The sequence below is a fragment of the Lonchura striata genome, chromosome 1, assembly GCF_046129695.1.
Source record: "Lonchura striata isolate bLonStr1 chromosome 1, bLonStr1.mat, whole genome shotgun sequence".
In the NCBI taxonomy this organism is placed as follows: Eukaryota; Metazoa; Chordata; class Aves; order Passeriformes; family Estrildidae; genus Lonchura; species Lonchura striata.
In genome coordinates, this window is record NC_134603.1 from 133,260,678 (window position 1) to 133,283,634 (window position 22,957).

General features: G+C 35.6%; 1 protein-coding gene across 2 annotated transcripts in view; it reads right to left on the reverse strand.

Annotated features, from left to right (window-relative positions):
* Positions 1 to 22,957, reverse strand: part of VPS50 (VPS50 subunit of EARP/GARPII complex) — an 80,251-nt gene that overhangs the window by 14,403 nt on the left and 42,891 nt on the right. Inside the window, exons 18-23 of one of the 2 annotated variants that reach the window (XM_021551761.2) lie at positions 22,501 to 22,677; positions 18,020 to 18,138; positions 16,461 to 16,567; positions 9,188 to 9,309; positions 8,128 to 8,184; positions 6,092 to 6,172 (exon numbers count right to left, since the gene is read on the reverse strand). In XM_021551761.2, coding sequence (XP_021407436.2) covers positions 6,092 to 6,172; positions 8,128 to 8,184; positions 9,188 to 9,309; positions 16,461 to 16,567; positions 18,020 to 18,138; positions 22,501 to 22,677 — 663 coding nt within the window. The remainder of the gene's footprint in view (positions 1 to 6,091; positions 6,173 to 8,127; positions 8,185 to 9,187; positions 9,310 to 16,460; positions 16,568 to 18,019; positions 18,139 to 22,500; positions 22,678 to 22,957) is intronic. The other variant, XM_021551762.2, reaches the window with a different exon arrangement.

The window sequence follows — 22,957 nt, forward strand, 5'->3', positions numbered from 1 at the left end:
TTTTAGGTTTGATTTTGCAATAACTCTAAATGTTACTGAAGAAATCCCAATCTTAAAGGAGTAAGTGGTATTCAAAAAAGCATGGACAAAACTGTACTATCCAAAAAGGTTCTGGCAGTAGAACAGTCTACAGCAGCTGTGACATACCAACACTTCTGCCAAGAACTTGATGAGTGCTGATGGACAAGGAAAAGCAGACTAACCCCAAATGTTTACATAAAACAGGACAGCTTCATCATCTCTATTTAAAAAGCTATAATTCATAGTTTCTGTAATATCATGAGCATTGATTACAAGAAAAACTGATCAAAGAAAGCATGACTTCTTATTGTACTCAAAAGCTGACAGAAAATAGTTCAACTAACTCCAAGTAGATGCTTAATATACAAGAATTTTTTATCAAAAGAAATATACTGAAAGCAACCAATCAGGCTTTTTTTTTCCTCCCCTTTGAGCTTACACATCCCTAACTGTTATTGAAACTGAATGCTGAAAATTATAGGTAGGGCCAATTGCAAAAGCACAAGGCTTTCAAGGTAAAAGTACTTCTTGAATATGTTGTAAACATGTTAAGGTTTTAAAATGGTATTTTACAATACCCCTACTAGGTTTTAAATTGCAAGATTAGTATTTTCTTGCTGGGGGACACAAAATTTACTAAGCAGGTAATCTTGCCTCAACTTGCAAGAAAGTAAATCAAACATAAACAATGTAATCACCACTCTACAGGCTTTAAGAAATCTTACCTTTAAAAACCAAACTACTAACCATCTTGAGAAACCATGCTATTAATTTTCTATTATTTCCAATCCTTTTCATGCAAATGGTGTCTTTATAGCATTATTGAAGAACCATTAAAGGGATCCACAAACTTCCCAACATTTACAATGCACATGTTTCACACTGTCCTTAGGGTTGAATTGATCAGCATTGCATCACAGCAGGCATGAGTTTCTGGTTTCAAGAGTGGGGAACCCCAATGCTCTTTGTCTTTACAAAACAAGCATGTCCCAAACCTCAGTTGGGTCAGGCCCACTGACTTCAGTAAAACAGTTCAAATAAGTTTGCACCGAAATTTCTGGGATCTTTGACACTGAATTTTTTTCTTCAAAGACAGACTTTCTGCATAAAAATATTACAAGATCTTGGAAGATTTATTTATCACTGGTTGTCTCTTTTTCATGTGGTTTTTTTTGTTTTGTTTTGGTTTTTTGTTTGTTTTTTTTTTAGGCAGCAGGACACAAAGCATGGATTAGAAATGTTGCACAAGATATCTTCACCCAAATAAAACCTCACCAAGAGTCACAGCTACCATTTCACTGAGAACCTTAGCTGTGCTGTTTAGGAGCTGCATCCTTGTGCTAGGCACAGCCATTTCAGGTAAACAATTCCACAGTCAAGACTCTCCAGAGTTTGCCACACCATATACAACAGGGCACCTATCCACTCTATGTAATGTAGACCTGTGATGTGACATTTTAAGTAAAACCAAATTATTTGTTTCCAGCACTGGACTAATTGAATTGCACCATTCCACAAGATAAAAGTGTCAAAGCCAAAATGGGATGGGAAGTCAGACATGAAGAAAAAAAAATGAATCCTACCAGTCTTTATCTTATTTGTACATCTGAAAAATCTACATTTTCCATCTCTGCACCATCAATCACTAACCTGACTCTGCCAAAAGACATATACTTTCTGGGGAAAGAGTCCAAAAGCCAAAGTAAAGACAGATTCTTAAATACATTGACCCATACTCATTTATATCAGCAATACTTTCCATGTACTCTACTATATATTGCATTGCAATACTGAGATACTTTACTACAGTGTTTTTCTACTACTGTAAGACACAGTGACTTTGAGAAACTTCCTTTTAAATTTCAGTTTTGCTTGAGCAAACCTGTTTGTGATGAATTATTTATGAGTATTCCATAGTTATTTGGTCTGCAAATCTCTTTTTGCAGCAATATCACTCAAAGCAGCTATTTACGTACACAGGACATTCACAAACAAGATCTAGGCAATGGTAGTATCCAATTACATTACATTTTTTGAAGAAAAAGAAGCTGCTTAAAAACAGAAAGAACAAGGAATCAGAAGTATTTTCCCTCCAAAGCACTAATTATTCCCACCACACAAGAAACTGATTGATGCCTCGTACTTAGGGGCTTAAAGCTCTCAGTGAACTAATAGGGACATCATTACTGTGTAAAAACACATTCCTGTTAGAAATTACAAACACAAGGACATAATGTGTGTAGGTTTGTCTATATACTGACTTGGAAACTGCCAGTGAAGAGATACAAGCAATGCAAAAAGGGGGCTTGTTTTGATGTATTTAGCCTAAGCCACATCTGAGTGAGGCTGAAAGAACAGCACTTTTTCATCTGATTTTCAGTTTTCTCTTTCTGTGTTTTCTTTTTAATACAATCTGCTTATATGAATGAGTAAAGTGTTTGTAGAGTGCTACTTCTGGAGGATTCAGAAGTAATTATTAAATTACTAACTCTGAAGCTGCTGCATAGCAGAAAACTATATAAAAGCTATTATGTGCTAAACGTCAAAGAACTAACTATGAAGTTCAGATACACATATGAAGTTCAGTACAGTGTGGCCCGATAAATCTTTGAAAGTCATACTGTTCTCTTAACTCTCAGAAATGAAACTGGACCCTAAACCACTTTAAAACAAATACTCACAGTGATTTTGTTTCTTGTACCTTTGATTTAGCCTAAAGGTATTTTTTTAAGGCAAATACAAGGAGGTCACATACAGAAAACAGCTTACTCAATCATTGTAAGCTGTCAGCACACTTCCACAAAACTTACTATAAGAAAGCAAATAAAGGTTTGCAAATTGGTAAGCCTCTTTTATTTATTTTTAACTAAGTCTATTAAATTTACCAAAAGAAATTTCAGATCATACTTAAACCAGTTCCTGTATTAGCAGTATAGTGTTTTAAAAAGCCATAACTGGATATCATTACTATTAAATTTGTAATAGTTAGAGATTGGAAGCATATCTAAAGCACTAATGTTTTAAGAACCTGCTTCCTCAATTGTAGAGTTAAGTCCTTCTGAAAGATTTCATCATGAAGTCCTCCATCACTGTAATTTTGATTACATCATAGAGAATATCCAAATTTTAAGAAAAGTTCACATTAAAAATGCTTTTTTATCCCAATTACAACCAGCAGGAGCACATTTACTACCAACTGAAGAAGTTTGGTCACTGTTTGTTTGGGGGCTTTTGTTTACTATAATGTGGTTTATCATTTATCAGTCTAGGAGAAACATACTGACATTGAATAATGTGTACTATTCCCTTGCAAAGAATTTAACAGGACTAAACACATTTGCATTTCAGCTATTTCCTGCTCACTGTGTAAAATATTAATCTAAACTGCAGGAGGACTTGCTGCAGTTTATAAAGTATAGTTGGTTTTGAAGTATTAGACTGCAAAAAACAGTGGAGAAGTGGTTCAGCTATAGCTGAATCCTGCTCAGAGGGGACAAGCAGAAGCAGGAGGCACGTGATGCATGAGAAGGGATGGAGGGAAGAGCTGAGGAAGTGCTTCAAATTGCTGTAGCCTTTTGCACACTGGCCACAAGTCAGAAATCTGACTTCGCTCAGTGGTCCAAATAAAAACCAGGAAAATACTTCTTTTCCAAGTGTGGTAAGTATACTTGTAAGCACAGTATATATTAAGGGACAGAAACTTCTTCCACTGTAATAATTGGAAAATAGAGTTCCATAAGGAGTTAAAGGGAATGCCTCCAATCGACCTCCATATTCTTCATACTGAACATGCTACAAAAATGTAAGAAAGAACACTTAGTGCTTTAACTTGCCAGAAGTGGAACTCCCATTCCACATCACTTTTTCCTTCACAAAGGAAACTTAAAATTCATCTGAGTAACAATAAAAGTAGTATTATTAAAAAAAAAAAAAAAAAAGGTATCTAGTATAAACTAGATAGCATTAATTCAATCCCAAACAGAAACTACAAGAATTCCACACAAGGCTGGAGGGGGTGGCCACTCAATCCTCCTAACAATTCCTCTAACTCCTGACAATAAATTTGAGTAAAGAGGCCTTTATTCACTCATATCTCAAAAAAAGGAATTGAGAAAGTCCAAGAGAAAAGCTATAAATTATCCAGTCTAAATTACTGAAGAGTCTTCATGTAGACCACGTAGCTCAACCTTCACCGAGACTGACAGATTTGTGAAATTATTCTGATCTATATGCAAGTGGCCAAGTTTTGGTCACAGACTCAGAATTGTCAGATTCATAATATCTTTGTGGAAATAAAATATTGATGCTACAATGAGGAACTGAAGTGTGACAGAAATGAAGCCCTTAATAAATTTACCATGGGTAGAAGAAAACGCAACAACCCTAAATTCCCAACAGACCATGAAACTGAATGCCACAACACAAACATAAATACTTTCAGAAAGCAATTTACAAAAATTTAAAATAAGATGAGAGAATCCCTTGAGCAGTGCAGAACTGTCCATGCGGTCTCAAGAAAAAGGTACTTTTTATGACACAATGAAAATGAACCTTGACTTTCACAAATTCTTAAAAACAAGCAAACAATAAACAAAAATACCCAGAATACTTTTATTTCCTCATAAATCAAAAAGTGAAAAATTTCCATTTCTAGTGTAAGATTGGCATAAGTTCATAAGATATTAATAAACCTCATGGAATGCCTTTAAGCTAGTAGCAGTTAGCTAAGATTTCTTTCTTCTTTCAAATCTCACATTGAATATAGCTATTAATTTCAACTGGCAATAACATTATCTATTACAGTACTGTTAATGACTGAGGAAGAAAAACTGCTGTTATTTTTCCAATTCACTCCTAGATTATTTTTTCAATTATTTTAACTGCTAAAGAAATGAAAGAACCATCACTATAGAGAAATTTTAAAAATTAATTCCATAACTTGCCATTTTTCCCTAATCTTTAGCTGATTAATTTGCAAGTACTTCCTGCAATTAATTTTTCTTTCTGTATACACTGCCTTTGAGAAGAATATCAAGAAGCTTTTTTCTCCTTTACAGGAGCCTAGGGTTATTAGTTATCTTATGCTCCCTCTACTGACTGTTTAAGAAATGGCCTCCAAGCCTCCTAAGATGCTTCTCTGAGAGAACAGTTTAGTATTTGATAAAACGCTTCAAGGAATTAAAAAAGGATAAAAAGTACATTTCTGTGGGGTGTCAAATCCTTGTGCAAGTCAGAGTAGAACATCTTTTTCCTCTTTCTAAGATAGAAGCCTCAGAAAATAAAATCTTCCTGTACCATTCATAGTATTAAGTACTACACAAGCCATTTATGACACCCTGAGGAAATTTCTTCACAATGTTTCAAAGGTTTTATATTTAGGCAGAATATGAGAACTTCAAACTTCCATTTCTGGTGTAGTTTTTAGCAATATTTCTTTATAAACTCTGCTGTTCAGCTGAATCCACAAAAACTACCTACAGTCTCCTTTACCATCCTTCTGTGCAGGATAGCAATCTACTGCTAGTGTGACATGAGCACTGTATTTGCTTTTCACATTTTGAACATAAATCATGAAATGACTGATGGGCTAGTATCCAAAAAATACATCAGGGACAGTTCCCCAAAATTAAGGGAGGTCTTAGTACACAAGCTCTCTTGTCTGAAAAGGTGAACAATCTTCAGGGAGAACTTACTGTTTTACTATCCTTTTACTGAAGAAAAATGAGTCATCTGTTTCTTTCTATAAAATGTCTTTTAGCAAGGCTAATACTGAATCGTCTCTCTTTATTATATGAATCATAACAGAAGATTTAAATATCAAATGTCATTGTTACATCTAGCAAAATCTATTTAATTCCTTTTGCTGTACATTAGAAACAAATGATTTCATACAGTAATGACCTCTACATCATGAAACTAAGCCTTTGTGATTAGATAACTTCGTTATTAGACACATTCACAATTAATGTGAAATGAGAAAAGAAATCAAAAAGCTGTGATAAAATATAATTCCTGAATATCATACACAAACTTCTATCCCACGGAGCATTAACAACATCCAGGTACTTACCAGATCAATCAGACTCTCCTGGATTCTGTTCAGTGTGGTGCGTAATCTGCTGCTACTGAGGCCCAGTCCTGTTGATTCAAACTGGAAGAAATACACTCTACTTAAGTCAGGAAAGGAAATCTCTTTGGTTTAAAGTTATACAACAAAACTTGAGCTTGCAAAGACTATCCACATCTTTCTTACAGTAAAATTTTAGCACAGAATCACAACCATACAAAATGAAAAGAAAATCAACAGAGGTCACAGCACTCAACACTTCACTGTGAAGAATGACCTAAGTACCTTCCATGAAGACAACAGTGTATCATTCATACGAATTAAACATCCAGTATCTTTTATTGTTATAATTTCGTATTTAACTGCAGGAATTTAGATTTTCTCATTTGGATGATGAGCCTGGAATGATGCCCCACAACACCCCCACAAGCCTTGCACTCACACCACACCCAAGTCAAATGGTTTTCCCTCCTCTTTCTAGCTATACAATTTCTAGTAATCATCAAATATATATCTTGCATATGTAAAAATTATAAGCACTGATCTTTATAAACAGTCATTATTACTTGATGTCTACGAAGATCCACCTCAGAAATGTGCCATTTTCATGTTCACGGCTCAGGAGTACTCAGCTGAGATATATAGTTATATATATACCTGTGCTATATATATGTATTTATTTTATTCATATATATATACACACATATATATAGCTACACTAATTTCCTGCTAAGTGCAATGGATTATACCAGCTGAGGGTCTGATTTGACACACATAATTATTGTAACTTCTGATCTTCTTCTAACTTCCTGTTGGAGGTTAATAAAAACCTCCAACAAACTAACACAAAGAAAGTGGAACAGAATGTGTAACAGACACAAATTTAAGTCAACAACCTGGAAGGATTTGAATACAGTTCTGGTATGTGATTCACACCAAAAGGCAATTTGCTGAACAATATTTAGGACACTGTTGTACACTGCATTATTAGACTTGCTTTCTGTGGGCTGAATCACGGAAGGAAGTATTTGAGTTTATGTGTCCTCCTCCTCTCTGTGTGAGTACAAACAGGTATCATTTGGATGCCCATTTACTGCATCCAAAGTTTCTAATTTAAAATGTCATTTGCCCCAATCCTTCTATTAATTAAATGACAATTTACATTTGAGTTGGATTCTCACTGGAAGTACACTGTCATGAGATCTACAACCTGATCTAGGAGACATGTTCACAAGAACAGAACCTCATGGCTCTACCATGAACATTTCACTCATCAGCACAGCTGACTCACTTTATACAAATTTTTGCTATTTCTATTTGCAGATCCATAGATTTTTAATTTTCATAAATTGATGATATAGTAAGGCTAGTAAGCAGAGCACTAAACAATTTGCAGAATAATTCTGTTCATCACCAATTTTACCTGTAATCATTAAACTAATTTTTGAGATAAGGCAGGCTTAATTTGCAGCCCACAAATAAAAAAAGTTTTGAAAGCAATTCTGGTTACAACAGTGTTTAATTTTTGACAGTGAAGAAAGCTAATACTGATTACATAGGATAATGATTTGAACAAGTTCTGAAAGTAACAACAGCATCATGAACAGACATAGAACTCAACATGCATATTTTAAATCCCTGTTTTTCACTGAGCTGGCAATAAACTCTATATAACCATTCTCCTTATGTGTGTACTAACTCACATATACAAAATAACCATAATATTCACAAATAATTTTTAACATTTAAGGAAGTTATACCAGCATACTCTAAGAATCCCATTTGACATTTTTTTCTGAACAAAAATAAAACAAGAACTCTCTGAGTGGTCTAAATCACATACCATCACCCATCTCTAATTTCTAAAGGTATACAAACACTATGGACAGTGTGGACATTTAAGCAGCATTACAAGAGGGTTTATTACAATCATAAATGCTTGTAAGCATTGTTTCCCATGGAAAACAATCTGTCAAAACAAATAGTAGGCACAGTACAAAAACATCACAATTTTACCACCCATCTGCTAGAACATTTACCTGCCTAGCACTGTGCTGTTCTCTGTTAGGAGCACAGAGTGAGGAAGCTGGTATGGGCTTTAGAAACACAAAACAGGAGGTGCAAAGAAATAATAAATGCAACACAATGTGAATAGCAGAGCAACTAAGCCAACAGAAATGAATTATCTTAACAAAACAAACCAAAAAGCCCCAAATCAAATCCCAAACAAAAAAAAAAAAAAAAAAAAAAAAACCCACACCAAAAAACCCAACAAAATGAAAAAAACCTCCACCCATCTTGTAAACACAAAGTGAAAATACACTTGTCCTGCCAAACAGTTCAAAACCTTTTAGAACCATATGTTAAGTCTGAAAATTCATTACAATTTGCCAGCAAATGATGATGGATTTGGAATCCCTCAACACTGTTACTTGAGGAGTAATTTAGGGGCCAAGATAGGAGGAAGTTGTTTTTACATGCAGCTATTAAGACAATTCTATTGACATCTGATCTATGTTATGTAAAGACGTTGCCAACAAGCATTTTTTTTCAACTACAAGATCACTCAAAAAAACATTGTTTTTATTAATGCACGTAGATTGGCAGAAGAATACTAGACATGAAAAGTGTCTTCCAAATTTCTTAAACTTGAGTTCCTACTTAACTTTCATGGCTCCCTTTTCCTATGTTTGCTATTCTTATGTAAACTAGAGAAATACATACAGAAAAATTCAATCATCTTGTACTGTCTAGTCTCAAACCACCCTCCTTCTGCGATCTCCTTTGCTACCCACTTTCTACCACTACTTCTAGGTATTTTACATTGTCTTTCCTCCTTTTCAATAATGCTTGAAAAAAGAATAGAGAATCTAGCTATTCAAAACATAGTATGATTAATGCCTCACTGACAATAATGCTCCCAGTACTTCCCTTATTGCTGAGCTATCAGCCTTTTCTTACTCCTACATTCAAATCCATTTTATTGCCACTAATTTTTCTGGGAATTATATATTAGATAGTATTTTAAGCAAAGAGATCTCTTCTGTATTTTCATTCTGAGTACAGTGATACTTGAAAATGAAAAATGCTTCTACCTACCATGTCATTTCGGCCAAAAAATGTATAGACTGCATACAGATAATAATCAAAGAGCTGGGACATGAAGTGGATCACATCAAATGCGATAGGTTTCAGAATATTCATCATCTGCATGTATTTCCCTTAAAAATTAAATACAGAAGATCAGTTTCCTCAGCACAAGTGCTACAAAGACAGTTTAGACAAACTCAAAGCCAACTTTACCAAGTGTATTATGTAGCCTTCATTGTTTATTAACAACAACTTAATAACAGTTTACAGATTGGAAAGGTTTAAAAACAAAGCTAAAATGATGTCTTAAGACACCACAATTGTTTCAAGACTTCTCAAAATATAGATGTTAATCCATATCAAAATGTCTTCAACCATTCTTAGCCTTCTGGTAACAAATTCAACACACAACAGTCTGGATCCTCTACAAGTTCCAGCTTCATTTAGGTAAAAAATATTGATCTGCTAAAGCAGTGTCTGGCAAATGCTATACAGAGCCACTGTAGATCTTAGGCTTTAGCGTGTTTATATATGCACATATGGATATTTTTCAAGCAATAGAAAAACACAGTATAAAAATGATATGTCCAAGATTGGATTTTACCCAACAACTTTAGGAGTTATGTGCTTCACATGAGTGATACAGCATTTTCTGCTGTCCTTCCTTTCTATCCTGTGGTAAGAATCTCAAGTAGTTTCAAGTTTGAAATGTTTCCAGGAGAGATTATGAGTAAAGGAGAATGCCAGTACCCTGGCACATCCAGGGAGAAGAACAATTCCTTCTTTTCCTTACTATTCTCTGTTGTAACATATTGGACTTCACCTTTTTTTTTTTTTTTTTTTAATAATAAAACCCAGCCTCAGGTTCTTCATCTATATGTTATCCGAATCAAACTGATCATAGTATTTGGAGTCCAAAAGGGAGTTTTCCCTACAGACCTACTTCACAGGGCCTATAGTTGTCACTTATTTTTGTTTCCAGCATAGGACATGGCTCTTCATTGGGTCATAAAAGAAGCACACTTAATGAAAACCCTGATATTGCAGAGACCTCACATTTCCTGCTGGCTACCTCAAAAATGACATCCTGCTTGCCCTTTTATCGTTCTAAAAACATAACATATAACAAATGTTATTTTGTTACCAACAAACTGTTTGCTTATTACAGTACAAGACAGACAGCAATTTTTAAACCAAAATAAAAATGCAGTCTACCCTAGAATGTAGGATGCAGCAGGTCATTTCACAAATTGTCATATTCCAGACATATTTAGGTGTGACAGGTTGGAAAAATCACAGGAAAGTGCTAAAACAATTTATCTTTCCTGTAGTCAACAACACTCATCTTCAAGTTAAAACAATGCCCAGAGAAGTAATCTACTAATAGGCAGAGAAAATACTGGTTTAATCAGAGAAACTGGGTAGCAAAGAAACAAGTTAGCTTTTAATAATGGGGGAGTTATTTGAATTTCTCAAGCAAGTTATTGTGTAGGTCAGCAAAGATAACGAAGTTGAAACGTGCATGATACAGCTACATACCTGATAAAATGGTAGAGCATTAAAGTAAGAACCAAACAATAGCCTGACATTGCTACCTTCCAGGTTTCTATCTAATTTAGACTCCTTATTGAATACTACATGACTACACCCCTGTTTGCTACGACACACAAGCATAAGTTTTGTTATTTGTAGAGATTTGACACAGGTTGTAATAATTGATATTTGTCTCTTTAGCCCTTTTATTAACTCTATACTACTTAATTATAAATGTTTTAACCCATAGCATTATGAACAAACTGAAAAGTGGACTTAAAAATTCTATTTGTCTTCTAAAACGGAAAATCGAATGCACAGACCAATGTGGAAACTTCTGAATGTTTGTGAAAGGTTGGTATTGGTACCTAATTAAAACAAGTGTCACCTTCATCCATACTATCTGAATATTCTGTACTGGACAGGCGACTTTTTCCACTTACACTGTGATAGATATATTTTTAAACTTGCCTGCAACCCAAACACAGTATGAGTGATGAGTCACATTCTGGACAGTTAAGACTTCCAAGTATCTGTGCAACTGGCATCAATATTGAAGATAATCTCTTGGGCAGTGTCTTATACTTTTCCAAAGTGCTACGTACTACACACTGCCCAAGTATTGTATCTATAAAAATCTTCCAGAGCCAAGAACATTTCTCTATTACTACATCACTCAGCAAGTTGACACAACAAGTGTTCCAAATGTTCCAAGAACATTTCCTCCTCATTGCTCTCCATAACAGGACACCAATTTTTAATGTCTACACATTGTTACCTATACTTGTGCTGAAGTCACTGTTTTGGGTTAAAAAGGGATATATAAGAACATTTCCAAACAGCACACAGTCCAAAGACATATCAAAATAAAAATTTCCAGAAATACTTGAAAACAACACTTAAAGTTTCAGCAGCTGAAAGTAGCTTGAATTTCTAGAGGGTCTAGATAGCTTAAACTGCTGAACATTTGCCAGGTTTCTTTTGAAGTATTGCTTGCAGAACTCCTTCTGTCCTTAAGGATAGCAAGTAAACAGCATTTTTCATTAGACTAATCTATACAAAATTGATGCACCTCACAAATTAGCACACACAAATCTTTGCCAATAAATCTTTACCAGGCCAACCTGGTAAAGTGAGCTTTAAACTAGAAAAGATGGGGTAACGGGAAAGTTACAGTGACCATGCATGCGGAAAAATAAGGTTTAAGTGGGATACCTCCAGCAGGTACAAGCAGCCAAAGACGTAAGACAGGACTATGGGACATCCCCTTGCACTCCCACTGAGGTATTGACACACTCAAACACCTCTATGAAGTGCCTGTACACCAATGCACACAATAGGAACAAACAGACGGAATTAGAGATGTGTATGCAGTCATGGTGCTTTGTTTTCATTGCAGCTATAGAGGTATGTTGGGATAGCTTGTGTGACTGGAATATTGTCATGAAGGGCTACATGCTACATGTTTAGGAAAGACAGACCTGGAAAGCACAGTGGTGGAGTTGTGCTGTATGTGAGGCAACACCTCGAGCTCTGCCTTGGGGTGGATGATGAGTCAGCCCAGAGCTCAAGCATTACGATAACAGGGCAGACTTATAAGGGTGACACTGTCAGGGGTGTTTGCTACAGGCCACTTGATGAGGAGAAGGAAGTGGATGAAGTCTTTTAACAGTCAAGTAGAAGCAGCCTCATGGTCACAGGCCCTGGTTCTCACCAGGGGCCTTCAGTCATCCTGACACCTGCTAGAAGAACAAAACAGTGAAGCATAAATAGTAAAGCACTGATAACAACTTCCTGACAGAGATGGTGGGAGACAGCAATGAGGAATGGTGTGTTGCTCAACCTTTTACTAATGAACAAGGTAGGCCTTTCTAGAGATGTGAAGGTTGGGGACAGCCTTGGCTACAGTGACCATGATATTGTGGAGTTCAGTATCCTACATGAAGGAAGCAGGGCAGCAAGCCAGATTGCAACCCTGGGCTTCTCAAGAGCTAACTTTAGCTTCTTTGGGGATCTTTTTGGAAGAATTCCATGGGATGGGCTCTGCAGGAAAAAAGGGTCCAAGAGAGATGGTCAATACTCAAGTCTCAAGAATGGCGCATCCTAATGAGCAAGAAATTGGGTAAAGCTGGCAAGAGACCAGCATGGATGAACACAGAACATCTGTCAAAACTCACTAAAGTAGGACATATACAGGAGGTAGAAGCAGGGACAGGCCACTTGGAACAAATATAGAGACATTCTTAGAGTGAGTAGACATTAAGACAAAAAAAGCTAAGGCCCACCTGGAATTAAATCTCATCAAGAATGTCAAGGACAACAAGGGCTTCTTCAAATACATCAATAACAAAAGGCCTGCTACTAAATGGAGAAGGAACCCTGGTGAGGGGAAACACAAAAGGCTGATATACAAAATGCCTTCTGTGTATCAGTCTTCATTGACAAGATGTTGGTAATCCCTGACCCAGGTGGCTGGGAAAAAGGAATGGTGGAATGAAGACACACATTAAGAGCTAAAATGCCACTTTAAAGGAAAAAGTGCAAAGTCTGTTTAAGGATTGTGTGGTTTAAGGTTCTTTAAGTCACATGAGGTTCTATGTTATGCTACCAATCACTCACTTCAGCTAACAACTTCTGCTGTGAGGTTTGTCACCACTATTATTTTTTTCTTGCAAGATAATGGGGTTTAAAGTAAGCAAAATCTAAGAATTTGTCCTCAAAACCCATTCTTAACACAAGCAAAAATAAGGCCAAAAAAGCATTAAACTCCATCAATATAAGAAATAGCCACTAAACTATTTCTTAGATCAAAATTATATTAAGAGATCACTGAATCAATATATACAATGACATAGTCATTTATTATTCTTATATAGTGCTTAACCAAACTATTCCATATAAATTTAACACAGGTTTACTCTTCCTTTACATTTTAAGTCAACATGCAATGGCTTTACAGGAAAAATAATTAACCTTATAAATTATTGTGATGCTAGAAAGAGAACTAATTACCTTCATTAATGTAAGAGAAATGTGACAAATTGAACTCTTCACTTGAGAGTCAAACACAATTGTAACCACTCCCACTTCAATTATACACTAGCAATATTTGCTACTACTACTTTCCTAAGAAGTAAGGCAATCATTTCTTTTACTTGACTGGGCAACTTAAATCTGCATGCTCATCACTATGACTGAAAAACAGAAAAGAAAAAAAAAAAAAACATATTAAGGAGGGAAAATAGTAATAACTACTGATCCACTGTTATAATTTTTGGGATGCAGAATTTCAGATTGTTTAGAAGAAACTATGGAAATGACAGAAACAGAAATATGGAGGGAAAATTAAGATAAATCATAGATCTAACAGAAGTGAATTGTACCAGAATAAGGTACATGATTTTCTACACAAAGGACACAGTACATTTCATCTATCTGTGATTTGGTGAAAATATTAATATAACAACATTGCACAGTAAATAAATGAAGCTAGAGTGTGTTGGAAAGGGAAGTAACTAAAAAAGCTACTGTGGAGTTCCCAGCAATTGGCCATCTCTTTAACATTTTCACAAATTAGTCTGGCACAAAAATAAGAGTGATAATAGGAAAAAATAAAGAGGCACCATCAAAACAGAAAGGACTGACAAAATGTACAGGCATACTTGATGATTGTTGTAGAAAGAATTGGATGAAATTCAGTAGCACAAATTGTAAATCCATGCATTTAGGGGACAATTATTAAAAAAACGCATCTTTCTACTATAAGCTAGAAGCTTATCTCTTGGAAAAAACTGGGAAGGTAGAGGATCTGCTGGCTGTACAAGGTCATTACACACTGCCAGTACAAGGAAGCTGTAAGAAATCAAAAGAGGTGCAAAACGGAAACAACTTAGGACCATGATGCAATGATGTAAGAATTGGACAATGCAGGAAGATCTCATCTGAAGTATTGCACATGATTTTGGTAAGATTACAACAAGAGCAGAAAATTTAAGTTTCTGGTGGATGAATACAGAGGACACTAGAAATCTCTCCACTGTTTAGCAAATCAAAGACTGAAAAGAAATAGTTCTGCTGTTCTGCTGTAAAAACAGCAGAACAGTATGCATCGAAAAAAAACAATCCCTTAAACCTCAAAATTTCTTCTGTCATAAGATCAAGTCAGCAGAAAATAGGAGGATATTTTATTTATTTATTCTTTAGAATGACAAGATTTCTGAAATAGAATTCTTATCAGAATGAGTGTGCTGTTAATAGGAGTATTTTTGAGCTGGAGCTCAAAAGAAGCGTAAATACAGGCAGTACTAAATGACATCTTCTTCCCACAGGAGGTCCCTTTCCAATTCCATGTTTTAAATAATGCTACTACCACGCATTACCAAAACAATATAAAATACCCCAAACAGCAGAAAAATTGAAAATTAATAATAATTCCAGAAGGAGAATAAAGCATATATATGAGCTTTTAAAATAATGTTTAATTTTGGGGTTATCAACATAATCCTCAAGTAGGACTCCTTATGTAAAATTGGAAAACCAGAACTATTGCTTCACCTACTGGTACAGTGTTTTATGGGAGGAACAGAGGCTGGAATTTGCATGAAAGTGCCATGAGTGGTTTCTAGATTCAATCCTCCATTTTCTTAGAGCAAAACCTTATAGCAAAAAGCAGCAAACAAATCTCTCCAACCTAAGTCACAGATCAATCACAGAAAAATCACAACAAATGAACTCTCATTTCAGGTCTATATAATAAATTCTCAAGGAAAAAAAAGGCTTTAGCAAACCTGCAAAGAAGATTTAGAAAATTAATTCCTGACTTTCATGCTGCCCTCAAAGACAGCAAAAGTTGTTATAATGAGGTATCGGAGTAACCTTTTTTAAAAGGGCTTACTCTGAATTGCAACAATGATTTTCAAACTTTGAAGGCAAACCTCATTAATGCAACACATACAGAATTCTTCTCTCTCCTGCTTACTCAGATATATTTAGGCAGTTACTTCCCCCTTCTCTATAGATAGAAGTCAGTAGCAGAAAATTGCTATGGTACAATTATCTAGATCATCACACAGAAGGCATGATGATAAAATAATCAACCCCATCACATGTAGAATTGGAGGCCAGTGTTTTCATAGAAAAATTTGGCAAGAAAAGACCTCAAGAAGTGGCCTAGTGCAACATCTGGCTCAGAGAAGGTCTGAACACACAAGGCTGCTCAGTAGCCTGTCCAGTTACATCCTGATGACCCACAGGGACAGAGATTCCCTAAATTCCTAGGGATTACTAGGATGTATGAGAGAGATCTTTGCTTCTAGTTGATTACTATGTAGTAAAAACAGTTATTCTGAGTGCAAGAATCTGAATAATGAAATAGGAAAAGAAACCCTGAAGTTCTTACTTTTGCAACTATTCTACTTTAAAATAAGAGTATTAATCTTTTTGCTCGCTATCTCTAGTCTTCTAACACATTCAATATTTCAGAAAAATAAACTACCATTATAGGTTAAAACCAACATATGCATGAAGATTAATTTTCCAGGTAAAAATAACTCTCAAAATATAAGCAAATTTGTGTATTTAATTAAATAATTTTTTAATAAACAAATCTTATTAACATTTTCAAAGAGCAGAAATAGAGCCCAACTAGGTATATTTTTCAGGGCCTTAAATATCATTTAACATATTTGCTATAATCCGTAAATTTGCACAAAAATCAAGAACACTTCAAAAAAACAATTATTCTACCTACCAACAAGCCTTATTACATTCAGTGTAGTGTTGGTTAGAATAGGTGCATTCACTTTATTGAGGTTATAATCTGATCTCTTTCTGCTCCTCAGAGTTTCTCGAGAAACACTTGAAAAAAACAAAATAGGCAAATGTGAAAACATTCAAAGACATACAAATTAAATTTAGTGGAAAATATATTATCCCTCCCTCCTTATTTCACAGGACAGTAAGTCTTCCAGTAAAGAATTTTATTTATTCCAAAGCACAACAGGGTTAGGATTCTAACATTTAAGAAAGAAGCCTGATCTAATTTACATAGAATTGTGCTAGAGAAGGAATTTTTGACTTTTATTCTAATGCTGGAGCTCTGTCTTGCCCCAACAGTCATTTTAATCACTCTGAATCAAATTCTTAATTAATTAAGAGAATAAAAACAACACAAGTCACAACAAAACAGATGCTGATTTGTCAGCTACAGCTAAAAGTTACTACCTAGAAATAGAATTAATTTTGAGGAAGGTAAAATTAAAAGAATCATTAACTTTTTCATAAATTTTACTTCTGAAAGAGACAGGAAAAAAATTTGACTAAATGATATTTATCCAACTAGACACATTTTAATTTTCTGTAAGAGAAACCCTCTGCCAGCTGCCATACCTCAAAATTATATTCTTCCAGAAATTTCAATTTCACAGCATAAATCTATGGACAGCAACTCTTGTTTGTTCCAATTAAATAATTTTTAGCTATAGCTGCACCACTTCTTTGCAAGGAGGCAGTTTACATGGTATACCTTATAGAAAGAATCACGGTAACAATATTTTATCCTAAAGAGTCATCTTGTAACTACTCTACTTTCATCCAAGTGATGGCATTCTACCTGTCCTGCAAACCCTACATAAAAGAATGTTAGCCTACTTTACAAAGTCTGAATGTACATCTAAGTTGTACAGTATCCTAGACAGAAACTTGTTTTCAGATCCTTTTAGAGGATACAAAGTTGGCTTTTTTTTACATAAATATATACAAATAAAATACTTTTTATAGACATCAAAATAGAATATATATATTCATTTATATATATCTAGATGTGTATTAAAGAAAAAGAGAATTTAAAATTCAAAAGACTGTTTTCAAGATATGGAAGAACCTTATTTTTTTTTTCCTTAACCTGTACAAGTTTACTGTTCTGCAGAAGCAGAAGCTCAAAACTCAAAGCATTTGTCTGCAAACAATTGCTTTTGACACAACAGAAATTACACATATACACAAGAGCTGCTACAGAAGGACCCTCAGTTAACATCTAGTCCTTACTAACCAGTTTTCCACTACCTGCTTCAGAGAGCCTTTATCTGCTTTCAAAGTGTTCCTTTCCTCTGGTTTTCTCTGCAATAATGATGAGCAGTTTAATATTCCTCCCCATTCTGGAGATCTAAGTTCTGAGCCTTCTAACTGTGCAGACAGCATAATATTCATTTGATTATTATTCCACTGCTGCTGATTATAGACACTGAACTAAATAGAATACTGAGATGAAAAGCATGTGAATTAACCCAAGGACACACACAGCCTACTTACCTTTTTATTGGGGCATCTCCTGTCTGCTCATCCACATAATCTCTTTTCAACTCTTCAGGAACATCACTGTCGCTATCATACTCTTGATAGGCACTTTTTTCTTGTTCATCTGATTCATACTGTTTAAAAAAAATTACTACCATTATTTTTCATATAATATTATCACTCATTTAAGGTTGCACTTTGGTCACTTTTTGGCTTTTACCTTGATTGGGATACAAATAACTTTGCTGGCTGAAAGGCTGCTGACAATGTTCTTTAAAAATGCAGCAGGCAACTTATATTATGTTGACTGAGTAAATATTTGCATCATTTTATTTCAGCTACTGATAATTTGTGTTGCTTTCTAGTTGATTTATGAACTACCCACATATCTGAGCTTTTATTATTTGCTTACAATCAGAAAAAAATAGTAATCCTCAAAATTCATCCCTATAGTGGCAGTAAAAAAAAAGCACAGATAATTACCACCACTTATTATGCATTAATATATAGTACATACTTTGCTGATTCAATTAAAATTTAGTGACAGTAAAAAGATAAATTGACCACAAATTATTAACTACAATACATATTGATATAAGAATCTGTAAGTGGCATTATTTAAATGCCTTAACATCATAGAATAAGAGGGATTTTGAATTTTTTTTTTAATATGAAAAAGTGCTTTTATTAAGTCTCCTCAATCTAATGCTATTAATGATCTGAAACAGCTATTTTTAAGATAAATGCATTTGTATTTTAAAGTATGCATTAACTCACAACTATTAAACAGTGACCTTAATGTGAAGAGACCTTATAGAACTATTTTGAATTTGCACAGCCTGCAGTAAAATTTTAAAGTAAAAGTTAATTCAAGTATCCTGCAGCAATAACCAGTTACAAGTGTTTAGGCAATCCACTCAAACCAGCCCACAGGTAGTGGCAAGGTTCATCAGAGTTGAAAAGTGTTACAATACTGGAAGTTAACTGTATCATAACAAAGATATTTTAAGAAGCTATAGAAAAGGGACACAAAGCATCCCACTGAAGCTCAAGATACAGAGCTAAGGTAATTGGGTCCAGGGGCCCCATTTTGCAACAACGAAGCACTTAAGAAACACTTTAAAATTCTCAAAATAAATCCTGACATTTCCTCCCACACTACAGATAAACTGACAAGTAAATTACTTGTTTACGTCCTTATCGCGCTACTTCTTTCTATGTTTGGCAACATGCCTGTGTTCTCTGGAAAAAAAATTTTGCAACTTCTACCTGAAATAATTCCAATTTTCAGTGCTAAAATGTGCTTATACCTTAACTGGTCAGTTGAGACACCGACACAGAAAACCTCTGTAAAATTTTATCCTGCATTGTCTAAGCAGGTTATTTATCTTTCTATGTAAAGAATAACAAAATAGGTATACCTTCTACTTTTTAAACAGGAGTTCTTTCTGTGTCAGCACTTCAGAACAGACAGATGTGAGACTGAAACATTAAAGGTTAATGGCTCCAGCAATCAGCAATTTGCAAGAGCAGCAGGTGCTCTGCTGAGGCCAGGTTTGCACACACCAACTGTGTGCTGGCAAAACCTTTGATCTCCCTGAGACAGAGGAGGTGCATGCCCACCACCAGAGGATGACCATGAAAAACCAGCCTTTCATAAGCAACAAGCCATTTTTTGATCCAGATGAGGGAAAAAGGTCAGTAATAAACAGTTCCTGTGAGACAGGATAACACTTTTTATCATGCCAATGCCCTTCCCATGAAGAGGTATCACATAAACCTTAAAGTATTCGCCCCTTCTGATAATGCATAATTGGCTCAACTAAGTCAGGGCAAACAGCAGTCAAGTTATTTAGAAGGGGCCACAAACCATCAAAGACCCCCAAAATGCCCCCAGACTCATTTCTGCAGCCTTCCACCAGAGGAGTGCACATGATCCTTGCTGCAGCAGCCAAAAACACCCCTCCAGTGGAGGTACCTGGCTGCTCCCCCTCTGAACATCAATGTCTATTAACCCAGTGACCTTTCATGTTTGGTGGTTTCCCTCAGCCCCAACAGATCAAGATTGTGGCTACTTTGACAAATGGGCATTGAAATTGTAAAAACCAAGTCCCAGTTGGATCCATGAGTTATGTTATCTTTTCACTATCTACTTTTACCCTTTCCTTCTATTTCTTTGCATATTTCATTAAGTTATATCTTGATACTTTTATATTGTTATATTACTATAGATAAAAACAAGCTACACGAACAGCTACAGACCTCATTTCCACTGAAACCAAATTATTCTAAAATAAGCTTACCATTTATATGTATGTATAAACAGCAATCATTCAGTGCTGTTTCACTCTAGTCCATCCCAAAGGATCTGTTAACAAGAACCTCACTTACCCTGCCTCTGGGACAGTAATGCAGAGAGGAGACTAAAAATGTCAAAAGGGAAAGTAGGACAGTCATCTGTAGAGTACAGTCACCTCAGTCATAAAATACCTTTGCTTTTGTGTACCAGCCCTGGGACATGTCCTGTACACCTACTGACAAGTTAATTAATCTGTCCTGTGCCTCCATTCAGAGAGACAAATTTCTGTCTGTTTTACACTTATGTTTTGTAAGTCATGCAGGTTTCAAAGAGTGCCAGTAAGACCTGCTGGACCACTACTTCTCTCATGAGCCTGCAGTTGCTGTGCCAGAGGTCCCTTCAAACACTAACAATTCAGTGCTTCTGTCTTACTGACAGAAGGCAGCAGTGTGACACTTCATGCTGGCAAAAGCCAACAAAACAGTGCCTCCAACATGTTCATCAGCATTTGCTACCTAGATTTTCATCAAATAATTTAACACTTGCAAAAGCTTAGCACAGAGTAAGACAATGTCTTGTAAATTTTTCTTCAAGCTAGTAGAAACAGATTCTGAAGGGTAAAATGTTAGAAATGGAAGGACCAAAGAAGGTCTGTCCTAACTTGTATGCAGAGTTTTCATATCTCATACAAACGTGCAGAGAGAAATAAAAACACTTAAACCTACCCATAACCAAGAAATGAAAACAATTATAGCCTTCCACAAGTCTAAGTATGCTGATTACAAGTCACTAAATAAAAGACATGGGAACAATGTAGGCTGTCATTCCTAGCAGTAACCCACAAGGCATCAGAGGAGTTTGGAATCACTAAGCAGAAATTATTCTTTTTTGTTCTTGAGATGTTATCCAGCCTCAGTAGCACAAGTTAAGCCAAATAAAACATCATTCAAAGGGATAAACAATAACAAAAGCTTAAACAAAAACATGTTAATGTAGCATTTAAGAGAAAAGTATGAAGTTTTACATTGAAAAACATTTGAGCACTGAAAGATTTTGACAGAAGTCTGAAAAAAAAAAAAAAACACAGTTATTGTTCAGTTTTATAGAAGAACCCACAATAAAGATAGTTGTACTTTCAATTACAACTAAAACTGATGTAACAAACAGCAGAAAATCCATGGCAAATCACATTGGTGTGAACAGATACAAAAAAAAGGATAAACACACAACAAGTCTTTCCTATGAAGCTGGAAAGCAAGTCCTAAAATGATAAAATTACCTCCACAAAGAAAGCTAATTTAAACCCCTGGAAAAATACTAATTTAGGTGGAACATGTCTTTTTAACCTTCAGGAATGTTTGACTTGAGTGGGAAAAAAGTACAGATTCAGTGTGTTATGTGTAATAAATATAATTCGCGCCATTCCTTGTATGAAATATGTAATATTGGATACTTGTTAAATCATGCCCGTCGTATTAATTCCCCACCCCTTGCAGGCGAGACTGGATGTATATTGGAAACTGATTTACAAGTAAAGGGATGTGGCTCGGCCAGGAGATTGGCCATGTCTGGGCTCCAGGTGTTGATCATCGGTGCTGATCGTCCAAGATGGATATCATGGAAATCCTCAAACAGATCCCTGTGAATGCAGCCTTCCCGTAAACTCTCATCAAGAATTCAACTACTCCGGACATTGAATTATTTCTCCTCATCACCAAAAAAAGAAAATCTTATTAACCTATAGACTCTGAATAGAAGAAAAGACTAACTACTGAAATCTTGGCCTCAGGCGGAATTTTCCCTATAAAAACCGCTTGTGCCAGGATGGAGGTGTGGGCATAGGAGAAAACCTCTGCTGAGGCTGACTCCTTTTTGCACACCCAGGGTCGACCCCGGGCTCGGCTCTGTCCTTTCCGTGTGGCTGGCTAGATAGAATTTGACTGCAAATAAAATTATTTTTATTTTTAATCTGGCTGAATAAATTCTCGTTTATAACAAGTGCAAAACAAACTGAACTTTAAACAGGATGCCTGGGCTGCCGGCACTTTTAAAAGCAAAGCAGCACAGTACTGCAGGCAACAGATTCTTGTACTAACACACTTTACCATCATTGCCTCACAAAATATATCATCATTTACTGAAAGCACAATTTGCCTTCTTTTTTTTTTGTTTTCTTTGTTCCTGAAACGCTCCATACCCCATTGGAAGCTAACACGTCTTCTGTCTCATCATCCTTGCTGTCGGCCTGGATCTCGAAGGGGTTTCCTGCGGCGCAGTACTGCTGGAACAGCGTCCCCGTCGAGGAAACTGCTGAGGCAGGCTGCTTGCTCGGTGACACCGACGGGGACCGCGACTGCTCCAGGAACTTAAATTCCTATCGACAGAAATAAACCACCTTCTCATCAGGCATTCTCAACGTTATTATGACTCCAGTTCCATAAAAACAAAGAATAGCAGCAAACTTGTGGACAATTTTTTAGCCAAAGTCTGCTGCTTATTTAAACATGCTTTTCACACTGGCTCAAGTTAACCTTGAAAGTGACAAACTTATGCTGCATCTCTTTGTACTTTTAGAAGTTTTCTGCTACAACATGCAATACATCTGCATTCTGGAAGTATTTACTGTCTAAAACTAGTTGAAAACTAATTGTGTT